The 17,290-nt window shown below is 36.4% G+C and overlaps 1 protein-coding gene across 34 annotated transcripts in view; it reads left to right on the top strand.

The window, feature by feature from the left end:
• LOC127848917 (integrator complex subunit 9-like) overlaps window positions 1-17,290 on the top strand; it is a 41,961-nt gene that overhangs the window by 8,490 nt on the left and 16,181 nt on the right. For all 34 annotated transcript variants that reach the window (XM_052381611.1, XM_052381628.1, XM_052381627.1 and 31 more), the window contains 9 exons: window positions 415-554; window positions 4,088-4,174; window positions 6,518-6,638; window positions 8,522-8,611; window positions 9,145-9,189; window positions 9,999-10,110; window positions 10,688-10,868; window positions 14,170-14,230; window positions 15,643-15,685. In XM_052381611.1, coding sequence (XP_052237571.1) covers window positions 415-554; window positions 4,088-4,174; window positions 6,518-6,638; window positions 8,522-8,611; window positions 9,145-9,189; window positions 9,999-10,110; window positions 10,688-10,868; window positions 14,170-14,230; window positions 15,643-15,685 — 880 coding nt within the window. The remainder of the gene's footprint in view (window positions 1-414; window positions 555-4,087; window positions 4,175-6,517; window positions 6,639-8,521; window positions 8,612-9,144; window positions 9,190-9,998; window positions 10,111-10,687; window positions 10,869-14,169; window positions 14,231-15,642; window positions 15,686-17,290) is intronic.

Raw genomic sequence — 17,290 nt, 5'->3', positions numbered from 1 at the left:
TTCTGAGCTCAGCCACATGACTGTGTTCAAATTGCAAACACTTTCATTAAAACAAAGAGACAAATATAGGAAACCAGACTGGGTTAAAATGGCGAATATTTTTAGCCCAATTTTAACGAGATTTTAGCATTTTCACAAATGAGATTTGTCTTGAGCCAAATTTTAAATATTTTTGCAAATGGCTCAAATTGTGAAAGACAGCGCGAGTCCTGGATTGGTTATGTCAATTCTCACCATGCATGTGGAGTAAATAACAGTTACTTGCATAATAATGCGCACCTAGTACTGTTAAAGTAGATTAGCCAGGAAAAGTGTGAATTGATAAACTGACCATTATCATATGGATGCAATACTATTGAATACTGAACAAAATCCAAACACACAAAACTTAACAAAATCTAACCTGTGTTTCAGATGTTGATGGTGGATCTCTCCCAGGTTGATGTGATTCTCATCTCGAACTCTGCCAGCATGCTTGCTCTGCCCTTCATCACTCAGTACACTGGCTTCAGAGGCGAGATCTTCTGTACAGACCCAACATTGCAGATTGGCAAGTAGGTATTGCAATAAGTAATACTAGTATACTATGTTTGCCCTTCATTACCCAGTGCACTGGCTTCAGAGGCGAGATCTTCTGTACTGACCCAAGATTGCAGATTGGCAAGTAGGTATTGCAATAAGTAATACTAGTATGACTTAAATGAAATAAATTAAGGAAAAATAAATACACAATTAAATAAATTGTAGTTTTTTTAATAGCTCCAAAGTATTGTATATTTGATTAAAGACATGTAGAAAATTGATTTTAAAAATCGACCCGCAAAATGGACACCCTTCTGCAGTAACTCCCAATCCGCATTGTCTTGCCGCTGTGCCTGGCCAAATTCCTGGGAAAATGCCTGACCATGTTTGCACTTCATTACCCAGTACATTGGCTTCAGAGGCGAGATCTTCTGTACAGACCCAACATTGCAGATTGGCAAGTGGGTATTGCAATAAGTAATACTAGTATACTATGTTTGCCCTTCATTACCCAGTACACTGGCTTCAGAGGCAAGATATTCTGTACAGACCCAACATTGCAGATTGGCAAGTAGGTATTGCAATAAGTAATACTAGTATACCATGTCTGCCCTTCATTACCCAGTACACTGGCTTCAGAGGTGAGATCTCCTGTACTGACCCAACATTGCAGATTGGCAAGTAGGTATTGCAATAAGTAATACTAGTATACTATATTTGCCCTTCATTACCCTGTACACTGGCTTCAGAGGCGAGATCTTCTGTACAGAGCCAACATTGCAGATTGGCAAGTAGGTAATGCAATAAGTAATACTAGTATGACTTAAATGAAATAAATTAAGGAAAAATAAATACGCAATTAAATAAATTGTAGTTTTTTTAATAGCTCCAAAGTATTGTTTATTTGATTTAAGACATGTAGAAAATCGATTTTAAAAATCGACCCGCAAAATGGACACCCTTCTGCAGTAACTCCCAATCCGCATTGTCTTGCCGCTGTGCCTGGCAAAATTCCTGGGGAAATGCCTGACCATGTTTGCACTTCATTACCCAGTACACTGGCTTCAGAGGCGAGATCTTCTGTACAGACCCAACATTGCAGATTGGCAAGTGGGTATTGCAATAAGTAATACTAGTATACTATGTTTGCCCTTCATTACCCAGTACACTGGCTTCAGAGGTGAGATCTCCTGTACCGACCCAACATTGCAGATTGGCAAGTGGGTATTGCAATAAGTAATACTAGTATACTTTGTTTGCCCTAGATTCCTCAATACACTGGCTTCATAGGCGAGATCTTCTGTACAGACCCAGCATTGCAGATTGGCAAGTGGGTATTGCAATAAGTAATACTAGTATACTACGTTTGCCCTTCATTACTCAGTATACAGGTCTTAGAGGGGGAGATATTATGTACTGACTCAACATTGCAGATTGGCAAGTGGGTATTGCAATAAGTAATACTAGTATACTATGTTTGCCATTCATTACTCAGTATACTGGCTCCAGAGGTGAGATCTTTTGTACTGACCCAACATTGCAGATTGGCAAGTGGATATTGCAATAAGTCATACAAGTATACTATGTTTGCCCTTCATTACTCAGTATACAGGCCTTATAGGGGAAGATATTCTGTGCCAACCCAACATTGCAGATTTGAAAGTGGGTATTGTAATAAATGTGAATTAAATATGCTTAAATATTGTTTTAAAATCATGTGTGCCCTTCAACACACAGTACACTGGTTTGTTGGGAGAAATCTTTTACAGAAGATTTATTTCCAGAAGTTCATCTTTAGAGTTTGATGAATATCATACTTAATTAAAATAAATTTGCCTTCGTTTGCCTTTATCACTCTGTACACCAGCTTCAAGTCAAGTGATGTTTATCTGATTGTGTATGGCTGCAGGGGGAATGTGTCAACAGGTGTTTTCGGGTCAATAAGTAACATTTGAGTCGCGCAGTGGGAAAACAAGGCCTAATGCATGAAGGTAAAGTGTTGTTCCAGACCAGACCAGATTAGCCTGTGCCGTCCAAACAGGCTAATACAGGACTAAACTTTATGTCCAAACAGGCTAATACAGGACTAAACTTTATGTCCAAACAGGCTAATACAGGACTAAACTTTATGTCCAAACAGGCTAATACAGGACTAAACTTTATGTCCAAACAGGCTAATACAGGACTAAACTTTATGTCCAAACAGGCTAATACAGGACTCAACTTTATGTCCAAACAGGCTAATACAGGACTCAACTTTATGTCCAAACAGGCTAATACAGGACTCAACTTTATGTCCAAACAGGCTAATACAGGACTCAACTTTATGTCCAAACAGGCTAATACAGGACTAAACTTTATGTCCAAACAGGCTAATACAGGACTCAACTTTATGTCCAAACAGGCTAATACAGGACTCAACTTTCTTCCTGAACTGGATTTTTGCTAAGAAGGGAATTGCTTTGAACTTAAAATACCATATACGAGAAAAGTGTTTTCTTTATTAGCCTGTTCGAACTGCGCACAACACTTCATGTACATGCATTAAGCCACATTTTCCCAGAGCAAGGATTAACTACATTGGCATTTATCAATCTTGATGAAACTATGGATATAGCTACTGGAATGGTGACCTTACTTAGGATGGTTTCTGGGGCTGGTTAGGTCAAGGTGGATGTCGCTGTTGCTAAAACTAGAAAAACAGTTTCAATGACTTGAGTATTGATGGATGGTAAACAGTTTCAATGACTTGAGTATTGATGGATGGTAAACATGTTCAATGACTTGGGTACTGATGGATGGTAAACAGTTTCAATGACTTGAGTATTGATGGATGGTAAACAGTTTCAATGACTTGAGTATTGATGGATGGTAAACAGTTTCAATGACTTGAGTATTGATGGATGGTAAACAGTTTCAATGACTTGAGTATTGATGGATGGTAAACAGTTTCAATGACTTGAGTATTGATGGATGGTAAACAGTTTCAATGACTTGAGTATTGATGGATGGTAAACAGTTTCAATGACTTGAGTATTGATGGATGGTAAACAGTTTCAATGACTTGAGTATTGATGGATGGTAAATTAAAATGAGCCGAACTCTGGAAAAATGGGTTTTATTGCATGTGTGTAAAGTGTCATCCCTAATTAGCCTGTGCAGAACGCACTGGTTAATCTGGGACAACACTTTCCGCAAAAACTGGATATTTGCTAAGAAGGGACTTCCATAAAAGGAAAAATACCAATAAAAGCGGAAAGTGTCGCCCCTATTAAGCCTGTTCAGGCTAAACTGGAACAACGCTTTACACACATATGTTAAACTTCCTTTTTGTAGAGCCAGGCTAAAATGGATTATTAAAGATATCCTGTATGTATCCCTTTCCCCCTTAAGAAGCAAAGTTAAAATGGCAACCAGCATAAAACCAGAACAGCCTGCGAGTAACACACTGTCTGTTCTGGTTTTATGCTGTTTGCTGTCTATCAGTATCTAAGGGTTGGAAATGAAGCCTTTAAAACTTGAATCTAGTAAGAAAGGTCTTTAATTTCGTATGTCACATTTGCAGGCTATACATGAGAGAGCTGGTGACCTATATTGAGAGAGTCCCTCGGACCAAGTCATGCAGTCGCTGGAAGAAAGCAGACATACTCAAGTGCGTGAAATCAATCTAGAACATATATTGAAGATTGATGGCAGGGTTTTTTTTGGCCCGATTTTATAGCCGAAATTCGGCTATGTTCCCAATCCCAAAAAGTATACTTTTTTCCCAAAATGTGGCAAAAAAAATTCCCAATTTCCAAAAAAAAAACAACATTTTTTTTTTTTTTTTTTTTTTTAGAAAGAAGTGTCTTATGCGTATTTTATCTCAATTTTAATTCAATTACATCTTACAGAGTATTTTATGATATTCTTCTTTTAATTTTAATGATTATAAAGCGTTATATCAAATTTAGTATTTCCCTAATTAGTGGACTTTTCATGTGGAAAAAAGACTAATGAATTAATTTTCCCAATTTCATGAAAATGCCGATAAAATTCCCAATTCCAAAGCCATGGGCTATCTTCCCAAAAAGTGGTAAAAAAACCCTGGATGGATATTAAATAAGGAGAGATCTAGTATAAAGATTAAGGATCACAAAAAGAACAGGGTGCAGCTAAAAAAAAGGCAGGTTAAAAGAGCGACCAGTCTAATGTCATCTTGTTATAGGTTGCACAGTCCATCCAGTCTAATGTCATCTTGTTATAGGTTGCACAGTCCATCCAGTCTAATGTCATCTTGTTATAGGTTGCACAGTCCATCCAGTCTAATGTCATCTTGTTATAGGTTGCACAGTCCATCCAGTCTAATGTCATCTTGTTATAGGTTGCACAGTCCATCCAGTCTAATGTCATCTTGTTATAGGTTGCACAGTCCATCCAGTCTAATGTCATCTTGTTATAGGTTGCACAGTGCGACCAGTCTAATGTCATCTTGTTATAGGTTGCACAGTCCATCCAGTCTAATGTCATCTTGTTATAGGTTGCACAGTCCATCCAGTCTAATGTCATCTTGTTATAGGTTGCACAGTCCATCCAGTCTAATGTCATCTTGTTATAGGTTGCACAGTCCATCCAGTCTAATGTCATCTTGTTATAGGTTGCACAGTCCATCCAGTCTAATGTCATCTTGTTATAGGTTGCACAGTCCATCCAGTCTAATGTCATCTTGTTATAGGTTGCACAGTCCATCCAGTCTAATGTCATCTTGTTATAGGTTGCACAGTCCATCCAGTCTAATGTCATCTTGTTATAGGTTGCACAGTCCATCCAGTCTAATGTCATCTTGTTATAGGTTGCACAGTCCATCCAGTCTAATGTCATCTTGTTATAGGTTGCACAGTGCGACCAGTCTAATGTCATCTTGTTATAGGTTGCACAGTCCATCCAGTCTAATGTCATCTTGTTATAGGTTGCACAGTCCATCCAGTCTAATGTCATCTTGTTATAGGTTGCACAGTCCATCCAGTCTAATGTCATCTTGTTATAGGTTGCACAGTCCATCCAGTCTAATGTCATCTTGTTATAGGTTGCACAGTCCATCCAGTCTAATGTCATCTTGTTATAGGTTGCACAGTGCGACCAGTCTAATGTCATCTTGTTATAGGTTGCACAGTCCATCCAGTCTAATGTCATCTTGTTATAGGTTGCACAGTCCATCCAGTCTAATGTCATCTTGTTATAGGTTGCACAGTCCATCCAGTCTAATGTCATCTTGTTATAGGTTGCACAGTCCATCCAGTCTAATGTCATCTTGTTATAGGTTGCACAGTCCATCCAGTCTAATGTCATCTTGTTATAGGTTGCACAGTCCATCCAGTCTAATGTCATCTTGTTATAGGTTGCACAGTGCGACCAGTCTAATGTCATCTTGTTATAGGTTGCACAGTCCATCCAGTCTAATGTCATCTTGTTATAGGTTGCACAGTCTATCCATTTTCTTAGTCTTGTAATTAAGATTTTAAAACACAATTGTTGCAATGGCCTTCTAATTGCAACAGGGTGGGGATCTCAAAGAAGCAAGGCACAGCACCTTGTTATTTTGCTCTAGATGTTTCCCAATTATTGAATAATATTTTTTTAATGATTATCATAATTTAACTAAATAGAAATAAAATGAAATAAACATGCTTTAAAGTGACAGTTTCAAATGTTATGGCTGGAAAACAGAACTTATTTAAGAAGATTTTTACAAAAATAATTTATGAAGAAATGTACGTTATGCAGCTGGCGTTGTTAAATGTTGATATTAATTGTATGCCCTGAGTATGTCTTTTTGTTTACAAAACCAAAAGGATATATAAACCAAATAAAATTGTGTGTAGAAAAATAACTGATAACTACAATAGTTATACAAAGTCATCAATGTTAAATCCAATATAAGATGTAAGTATAAGTAATCTAGATTCAGTAAAGTCAAAAGTTTTAACTTTGTACTCAATGTTCATTGCAATTCCAGAAATCTTCCGCTTCCATTACGGGAGGCGGTGAACCCCACTTCATGGAGGAAGTGTTACACCCTGCAGGATATAGACGCCTGTATGTCTCGAGTCCAGGTCATGGGATTCAATGAGAAAAAGGTGCTTAACCCTGTATCACTCAAATATGCACTTTGATGCATCAGTAGTCCTTTAGAATATAAAATTAATGTAAAAGTTCTTACTAGATTCAAGTTGTAAAGGCTTCGTTTCCAAACCTAAGGTTCTGATGTACAGCAGCAGCAAACAGCATAAAACCTGAACAGACTGCAAGTTACTCGCAGGCTGTTTTTGTTTTGTGCTGTTTGCTTATCACTTTGATTCAATGAATAAAAGGTTCTTAATTTTGTATTTTAACATACAGGCCTTGAAGAATTTTTCCAGAGTCACTCGCCCTGCAGGGCGAGTAGGCCTGACAATCCACTCGCCCTTCACTTTAATCTACTCGCCCTGCATTTAGAAAAAAAAATATCTGTAATTATAGTTATGATCAACCAGAACCTTTTTGACCTACGTAACATAGTGACACTAAACTGCAAACAAATTAACTGCATTATCCGATGGATTTTATTTGCTTTCCTTATGTTTTCTGCTCCTGTTTCCTTTCCAAAATACTTTCAGCTTCTCGTTTTAATGACCTTAATTTCTGTTGCCTGTCTCCACCACCTTGAAGATATTTTAAAATAGAACCCTTTTCCATTGCTGAGTTTTAATATTTTAGACAAACTTTTATTGAAAGACACGCTTGATTGACAAATGGTTACAATATGGTAAATTTTGGCTACGGCTTCTGATCACGAATTATTCTGTTTAGTAATAATTATTGTTTCTGTTTATTTTTAATTAAATATAAGAAGTGTTATGATTAACCAGTTATGTATTATTTTTTTATTGATATTTACATTAAAATGAAATTTTATTCTTCACGGAATGACCAATATATTTAACTGTTTTTTTTTCACTTTTAATCGATTAGCTAAGAGCACTGACACCTACGAAAAGAGCGCAGCCGATTTTGAGAATTATTTTACTGTGCCCGTGACGTCATTTCATTGTCAAAACGAAAGTGCAGGTTCTCTGTGTACTAAACCTATTTTTTGTTTGTTCGAAACATTGTTCGCTATTTGTATCGATGTGGCAGGAGTTATGGAACTGAATTTATATTTCTCAACTTGAAAAACAGCACTCGCCCAGTCGGTCGAGTATTTAACAAACTTTACTCACCCGACCGTCAACGTCACTCGCATATGCGAGCGGTCGAGTGGATTCTTCAAGGCCTGACATAATTTTGATGTCAAATGTGTTAGTGTTATTAAGACTCTTTCATACAAGTCGTTCTCCGGGATAACAGGGTTTAATGCATGTGCATTAATCTGGGCAGACAGTCTAGGCATAAAATAAGCCCCGTTTTCCCAGAGTGAAGCTCGTATGCATGTATCTTATTATGAGTCGTGTTCTGAGAAAACTGGGCATAATTCATGTACTTAAAGTGTCAATCCAGATTAGCCTGTGCAATCCACACAGGCTAATCAGGGATGACACTTTCCGCTTGTATGACATTTTTCGTTTCAATGAAGTCTCTTCTTAGCAAAAATCCAATTTAGGCGGAAAGTGTCATCCCTGATTAGCCTGTGCGGACTGCACAGGCTAATCTGGGACGACACTTTACGCACATGCATTATGCCCAGTTTACTCAGAATGCGACTCTTATAGTCACAATACAAAATAATTAAGTATAGTTTTAAATGTATTGTATATGAATCTGTTTTAACAAAAGTATTTATATACACCCTTCAAATCCATGCACATGAACTACTCTGTATGTAACATGTACACATCAAAAATACAAAATGTTAACTGCTCAAAGTGGAAATATGCAAAATCAACTAACCTTTAATAGGTTAAGCATAATGGGAGTTTATATTGAGTAAACAAAATAAATTTTATTTTCTAATATTTGTAACTGAGAAAGTAATGTTTTTCAGAGCGTATTTGGCTCCCTGACTGTGACATGCTGCAGCTCTGGCTATTCTCTGGGCAGCTGTAACTGGATCATACATTCCGAGTATGAAAAGGTAGGTTTTGTTCCATTATGCCCAACGTCAATAAGCTTAAAGCTGTGATGGGCTGTCCCAAGATATTAGTTTAAATACTATTTATTTTAGCTCGATTGCATAGAAAGCCTAAGGCTTATTTGAAACGCTCTCAAGTCCTTTTCCTGGAACTAGAACCAGTACTTGGTGTCTATGGGGGAAATCTAAGGAACCCGTGACCTCCTGATCGCGAGGCAGACACTATATCCACTACACCACTGCGACCTAAGACACTAAACAGTGACCTACAAAGTTGCACTATTCAATTGAATTGTGCTAATCGTGGTCACTTTTGAAAATTTGTATTTTCTTAAAATAGGATGTTTGAACAACAAGACCAGTATGGGTTTGATGACATGGTATTCATTGACGTATGCATGCATCAGTATATTATGTTAATTTAGTTCACATTGATTAACTACTTTTGCTAATTTTCCGGACCATGTGCAAGTGTCTCCAATGCCATTAACATACATTTATAATATAACCCGAGTATATATGGATATGTTTTTCAGATCTGCTATATTTCTGCTACATCCACACTAACTACTCATCCAAAGGTAAGATCAATTATATTAAATAAATATATAAGATTCAAGTGGAGTAAATTGAGAAAGGTTTTGAAAACAAGCTCTACTGTCAATTGAGAAGAAGCTTAGGCAATTGTTGTAGTTTAAAAATAATGAAAATTATCGTGATTTATTGAAAACTTTAAATTATTCTGTTCTTATAGAGACAGCTGTATTAAAAAAAAAATTTGTTTTATGTCTGTTTTGGTTGATTAATTTCCTGATTCAGCCTATGGATCAATCATGTCTGCAAAATTATGATGGGTGTGATTTCACCTCCTGTCAGTTTATGTCTTAAATTTGTTTTTAAAGATTGCCCTTACACATTGTTAGATGCATGAATAGCTCAAATGATGAAAATGATGACTAGTTTTGGTGAAATCAGTAGGGTGCAAGGGTATTACACTGCCCTTTAATATCCCCTCCTGTGTTTTCAGGTAAATGTCCTAATGTCTGCTGTAAAACTGCCCTTCAAAATCACCCCCTGTGTTTTCAGATAATTGACCAGTCGCCAAATACGCGATCGCTCTGCCCACTAAGTTGTGTTTTCATAAAACACTTATTCCATTACTCCGACAGTCTTTGTTTGTGGCCCCAATAATTGAAATCTGATTTATTATAACGTGAGTTTGATTGTCAGCTGGCGAGTGGTCAATTGTCCTAACGTCTGCTGTAAAACTGCCCTTCCAAATCACCCCCTGTGTTTTCAGGCAATTATTCTGATGTCTGCTGTAAAACTTCCCTTCAAAATCACCCCCTGTGTTTTCAGGCAATTACTCTTATGTTTGCGTTCTTTTCAGCCGATAGACCAAGCCCCTCTGCGTAACAGCAATGTTGTCATCCTGAGCTCCTTGACACAGACCCCACTTACCAATCCAGACTCCATGATTGGAGAGTTCTGTGTGAACGCAGGTGAAACAATTCTAAAATCTGTATTGTGTGATTTTCGCAGTTGTCATAGATAAATGCTTTGTTTCACTGTAAACTTTAGCTCATACTAAGTGTTTGCTTAGTTTCACGACTTAAGGTAAGTTTAAAAAAAATATTTGAACTCAATTGCCATAGGCTAATTGAGACACTTTGGAGTCCATTTCCTGGGAAGAACCAGTTCTGGAGGTCTTTGGAGAAGATCATAAGAATTCTCCCAGGATATGTGATGAACCCTGGACCTTCCTATCACTATGTAGACACCATTTCCAATACCCCACTACAACCTTCATTTTTCTATGAGCATTATATAACACATTTTTATTTACTTTACCATAAAGACACTTGGTGGTAACGTGCTTGTAACTCACTACCCCTCTTGTGTGACCTATGACCTATGTAATACATTGTCTTTTTATTTCATGTTAATTTATAGGTGTCAAAATGTGTAAGCATGCAAGAACCATTAAGAACTGTGGTATCTTGCTAGTACCTTGCTACCCCTCTTGTGTGACCTAGACCTATGTAATAAAATGTCATTTTTTGAATGCTACTATTTCAGCTGTCACCATAAAGAATGGAGGTAACGTGCTGGTACCCTGCTACCCCTCGGGGGTGACCTATGACCTCTTTGAGTGCCTTTCGGGCCACCTGGACAGCTGTGGGCTGAGTACCGTGCCTCTCTACTTCATATCCCCCATATCGGATAGCACACTCGCTTACTCAAACATATTTGCAGAATGGTAGGGCAAAAGTTTTTTTGCAGAATGGTAGGACAGTATTTACCAACCAATTCTTAGACTCAAGTCTAAAAATTAAAAATATTTTATACTATAATGTTTAAGAACTACAGTTGAAACCCGATGGCTCTAACTTGCAGGGACCGACAACAAAAGTTTGAGCCATCCCAAATTGGAGCCAGCCAATTGCTAGTACTTGCCGGTACTTATGTTTACTAACATGAATCTGAAAAAGATTTACATCTTTAGTTGGAGAGTATTCATATTGCCCAAACTCCGTACTACTTTATGCTTTTGAATTAATAAGGTTCAAGTTTATACTTAGTTTTTTTATTACCCCCCGGTAATCAATATATGAAAACAGTTACACATACAATCCAACAAACTATCATATAATAAATGTATTATTATATTTTATCCGAAGGCGTTTACGTAGCACATTTACATGTACATGTAAGAAACAGCACTAAGAAACCAATATGCATAAGCACTACATACACATTGTTGAAATATTCAACAGAACTACGTGTACATGTATGTATTTATGTATGTAATTGTTTAATTTGCAATATGAATTCCAAAGCGAGTTCGAGCCAAAAGAACAAAATAATTTGTGAAAATTGTGACCAGGACTGTGAAAACAGTTCGAACCATCTAATAATTCCACCCTCGCAAATTCGAGCCATCGGACAGACATTTACATGAATATATAGCAATAAAAATCATTGACTTGAGAACAGTTCGAGCCAACTGGATATTTGAGCCAAGCGAGTTCGAGCCAACGGGTTTCGACTGTCCTTGAAAGTGAAGTTTGCCATGGCATTTCATAATTACATAATTCTCAATTGAGAACAGTTCGTTACTGATATAAACATCATTGTTAGTGTGTATGTATTCCAGCTCTTAAGTTTGTTTTCTTGGTTCTAGATCTATTATTTATTCTTCAATCTATGAACTGGTTGGTGAATTATTATATGGAACCTAGCATTGATGCTAAGAACTTGATTTGCGTTCTTTTCATACTTAAAATGTACATTTTTTTCATACTCAGGGTTTGACAGGATAAATTACATCAAAACAGTTAGTTAGTGGGTTATAATTTTATATTTAAATTGTGTTTGAGCATGGTCGCTCCTTTTGTATTTTTAGCTCGACTATTATATATGAAATATATATAGTTGAGCTATCCTACTCACGTCGGCGTTTCCGTTGCCGTTTCCGTGCAAATGTTAAAGTTTTCTTACTACCCCAATTATTTTCATTGTCCCTTGACATATTGCTTTCATATTTTGCATACTTGTTTACCAACATGACCCCAACCTATAAATAAGAGCAGACAACTCTTTCAAGCATTTTGTCATAATTATGGCCCCTTTTTCACTTAGAATACGCAGCAAATGTTTAAGTTTTTGTACTACCTCATTTATTTTCATTGTCCCTTGACATATTGCTTTCATATTTTGCATACTTGTTTACCAACATCACCCCAACCTTTAAACAAGAGCAGACAATTCTATCAAGCATTTTGTCATAATTATTGCCCCTTTTATACTAAGAATATGCATATTATTGATAAATCTATGTTAAAGTTTGCGTACTACCCCAAATATTTCCTATATCCTTTGACATATTGCTTTTATATGTTGCATACTTGTTTACGAACATGACCCCAACCTATGAACAAGAGCAGACCACTGTATCAAGCATTTTTACATAATTATTGCCCCTTTTACACTTAGATAATTGAACATTTTGCTTAAATTGCCACAACTTCTTTATATATGATCACATTTTATTATTACTTTGACAAAACAACACTTACCTGAATACCACAATGGATTCCACCCAAACAATACCCATGCCCCTACCCAGAATCCCTTCCCCCCCCCCCCAACCCCCCCCCCCACCAATTTTTTTTAAACATCATCTAATAAATTACCACACCCCACATTAAACCTCCCTCTCACCCCCACCCCCTACCCCCCCCCCAATTTTTTTTTTAAACATCATCTAATAAATGACCACACCCCACATTATACCCCCCTCTCACCCCCCCCCCCCCCCCCCAACCCTCCACCCCCAAATAAATTTTGTTTTTTTCCTTTTTTTATTTTTGAAAGATCGTCTAATAAATGACCACACCCTGACATTATACCCCCTCTCAACCCCCCCCCCCCCCGCCAAAAATTTTTTTTTTTTTATTTTCCTTTTTTTATTTTGAAAGATCGTCTAATAAATTATTGAATATGAACGATTTCCTCATGATGGCTTACGTTATAATGTCAAGCACTCGAATAGTCGAGCGCGCTGTCTTCTGACAGCTCTTGTTAGTTTTTGCCATCAGATGACAAGTCTATTTAAATGAGTTCAGTTTTCTTAAAGGTTTTGGCGCAGAAAAATTTGCATTGTTTTTAAAGGGACTGTCAACCGTGATTGACGAAAAAAGAAAAGTTCTAAAATACCGTATTTTTTTACAATTATTAGGTTATATTGATTAAAATATCACGACTGGTATATTACATTAGTTGAAAAAAGTTGTTAAGTTTTCATATTTTCAGTATATTCGATAATAAATTTTACTGGGTATGTCTACCAAGTAACTATACAAGTTAACTATAAATAACGCAAGTAGATTGATCATCATCGACACGTGGTAAACCCAGGAAAGCAAAATGTGCATGTGTAGGGAATTGTATATATTTTATATATAAAATGATCAATCTACTTGCGTTATTTATAGTGTGTATATCGTTATGTCATCTATTTTCGCGATGTGCTTTCGATTTCACATCGCAAGATTTTATTACCGAATATACTGAAAATATTAACTTTTTTCAAGTAATGTTATATACCAGTTGTGATATTTTAATCAATATAAACTAATAATTGTATAAAAAAACACGATATATTAAAACTTTTCTGTTTTCGTCAATCGCGGTTGACACTCCCTTTAAAGAGCTGTATTTGAGCTGAGTTTGTCATGTATAAAATTTGGAAACACTAATGTTCTTAAAGCATTTGAAAGATGTAATCAAAGTGTTAAAATCAACTGTCAACATTACAAAAAAATCGTTATATTTGCTGAAACAATTTTGCTTTTCTCAATTACCGGTATTTACCATTGTACAACATCATGTAAATATCTATTTCTGAGTGGAAGAATAGACGTTTATTCAAACGTTTAAAAAAAATCATCTGAAAGGTGAGTTTGGTGGAGTTCAGACAAAATTGTTGTAGCAAAAAATGGAAAACCATTGTGATGGAATTGCGATGTATTCCGCAATTTAGTAATTTCTTCTTACAGGCTTTCAACTTCAAAACAATCGAAAGTATATCTCCCTGAGCCTCCATTTCCACATGCAGAGGTACGTCACCAAGCAGTGAATGTGCAATATAACACATGGTGTATAAGTACCTTATTCATGATGTATTTGTACCTTATACATGTACCTTTATCACTAAAATACAGTGTATTTATAGGAGTTTTTTATATAACATTTGAATAGAGTTTTAAAATTTTGACATTGTGACATTTTTTCATGCAAATTTGAGTTGCATCTGACTGTTGACATTAGAAGTCAAACAAGAATTATGTGATATGCATGTAGTCATGAACATATATACGAGTCCTGCTCTGTGAAAAGGGGGTTAAATGCATGTTCTTAAAGTGTCGTACCAGATTAGCCTGTGCAGTCTGCACAGGCTAATGAGGAAAGACACTTTCCATGGTTATGATATTTTTAATTTAAAGAAAGTCTCTTCTTAGCAAAAATCAAGTTTTTGCGAAAAGTGTTGTCCCTGATTAGCCTGTGCGGACTGATATATCAGGTGAAATGGAACTTTTTCAAAACTCAACTTATTTAGAACAAACAACATTTTCTGAGATGCACTTAAGACTATATTAAAAACAGATTTGGGGTTACTTAAGTTTAAATAACAAAACATAAGCCCACTGATTTAAGTCATTTTTGACGATGCTGCTTCAGCGAAGCAGCTAGTCTAAGTTATCATGCCATGAAAAAATTCTTCACAATGGCGACCTATGTAAAAGACCGAGCCAGTCCGATTGAGTTAACTAAATTTTCTCAATCAGCATACCTTGCTGATTATCATTGATAAAGGTAAAGGCAGTTGGGTCCCGTCCTCTTTTAAATTTATCGAGAGGTTCAGGACAGGAACCAGATACAAAACTGCAAGGTGGCACTTCAAACGCTGTGACGCTGGGAAAACCCCAAATGTAGTTATTTTTAGATTTGATCGAGAATGTAACCCGCCTCAGGTTTCACTGAATGGGTCAAGTTCCCCATGGATACTACTTCCCTGTACCCCCAACAAAAAATTGGTACACAAAATTGTTCGTACCAAATTTTTTTTTGTACCCAAATTTTTTTGGTTCCCAAATTTATTTTCGTACCCAATTTTTTTTTCCTACTCAAATTATTTTTTTAACCCCAATTTTTTTTTGGCATAATTTTTTCGTACCCAACATTTTCGTTTCCAATTTTTGTTTGTACCCAATTTTGTACCCACATGCACAATTGTGGTGATGTAGATAAACTTACATGTAAATTGATGCTTTTATTTCCATTCTCTTCAAAAGCATCGTCACACCAGTACTGTCAGTACTTTGATTTGTACCTCATGTTATTTATTAGCAAATTCAATTTTCTCAGTATTTCAGATGAAAATACCCTATTGAATCTACTTTTTTCTCATTTATACACTTTTTGTTTTCTGTGTACAACTGTGTTAAGTGTAGTGTTGGTACATTTGACAGTTGCTGAGCCTTGGAAGACTGAAACAGTTTACTAACATACACGGTAAATATCATTCAATAATTGACTAGACAGCGATTGAATATGATCTGATGTTCACTGTTAAAGGCGTATAGACCAAAGAACAGTGTATATCTGGTCGTATTCTATGGTTCCCTTGTTGATACTTGTTGTATTTTATGGCTATAATCAATTGATTATCTGAAACACATTTTATGTTTTCTTTTTTTCTTTTTTTTTATGATGTAATGGGGGCGAAAGGTTGTAATTTGCGAATGACATCCTTTAAGTTTAGCAAGTTAATGCGTCCCGTCTGCGTTTGATGAAGCTTTAAAAGCCCATAAATACTCAAAGTCAACGAATATTTCGTATAATATTAAAAAAAATATGTAGTTAACAGATAAATATATCAATGTTCTTAATAGCAATAGCCAAAATTTCAATGCTGGATGTGTTCTGGTAGCATAGATCTAACGCGTACAAAATGCTCAATTTTATTTTTGGTGTCACAATATATTCCAGGTGAACTTCCGGCTACAATATCCAAACAATTACGAGCGAACGTGAGATTGGCTTTGGGAAGCTTTAGAAACACGATGTAGTTCTGATGAATACTTTGTTTTTCTGGCACTGCCCAAAGCCAGTCTTGTGTTGGCTCGTAAATGTTCAGATATCGCAGCTGGAAATTTGTATGGCTTAACTCACTGGGGGCTGACGAGGTATAAGCGTAGTCCGTTTCGCTACGAAGTCGGGTATATGTTTTACTACGAAAACATTGTGTACATACACTACTTAATCAAGCCAGTTTCATCTTTTCTGGTGTTTATGGATTAGAGAACGGAACATCCAGTAATGGTAGGTACTTGTTTTCAATAACATACTAATAACAAATGTGCGTAGTTTCAGCCTGTACATTTATTTTGAGGTAAAATCGAAATATTTTGATTTGAAGCAATGCATAAGGTGGTTATTATGTTAAAATAGCCAATTACTGTAACTTAAATCGAATAAAACTACATGTTACTTTGATTCATTGTACATTACACATTTTAAAGTACAAAAACGGTTACGAACATGTATTTTAATTATTCAAATGCTTTGTGTCGAAGGAAATTACAAGTCGCTTTATGTATAGGTTTCGCACAGAGTATGTATTGGTTGTGCTACGAAGTACAAATATAATGTATAGGTTACTCAACGAAGTCTCTGTATCCTTTTCAGGACATATCACATGCGGTTTGCAGTTACTGCAGACTACCATTTCCCAGTGCAAAAGATGCTGTGCTTAATTGTGCGCATGAGCATCAAAACGAAAAGGTTCCCTTTATGTGGGAGATGCCTTGTGACACTGCACCAGGTGTACAATACAGAAATCGCACGTTCAATATTATGGGTGGCGACATTAAAAAGTATGCTGAAAATATTACATTCAATCCGGTTTCTGGCAAATTGATAATTCCGACAAAATCTACAGTGACAGAAAGTCCTGTGCGAAAGATATCACGAATTAACACGCCCATTGTCAGATATTTCCCGAGCCAGTGGTACCTTCGGACAATGTAGACACAACCGGGATGGAACCGTCAGAGCGCCGGTTTAATTATGTACCGTAGCTATACCGGGACTCTGTCGTCATTCACCAGGCTCCCC

This window comes from Dreissena polymorpha, chromosome 10 (genome assembly GCF_020536995.1).
Source record: "Dreissena polymorpha isolate Duluth1 chromosome 10, UMN_Dpol_1.0, whole genome shotgun sequence".
Lineage (NCBI taxonomy): Eukaryota > Metazoa > Mollusca > Bivalvia > Myida > Dreissenidae > Dreissena > Dreissena polymorpha.
This window is presented reverse-complemented; position numbering and strand designations above follow the sequence as displayed.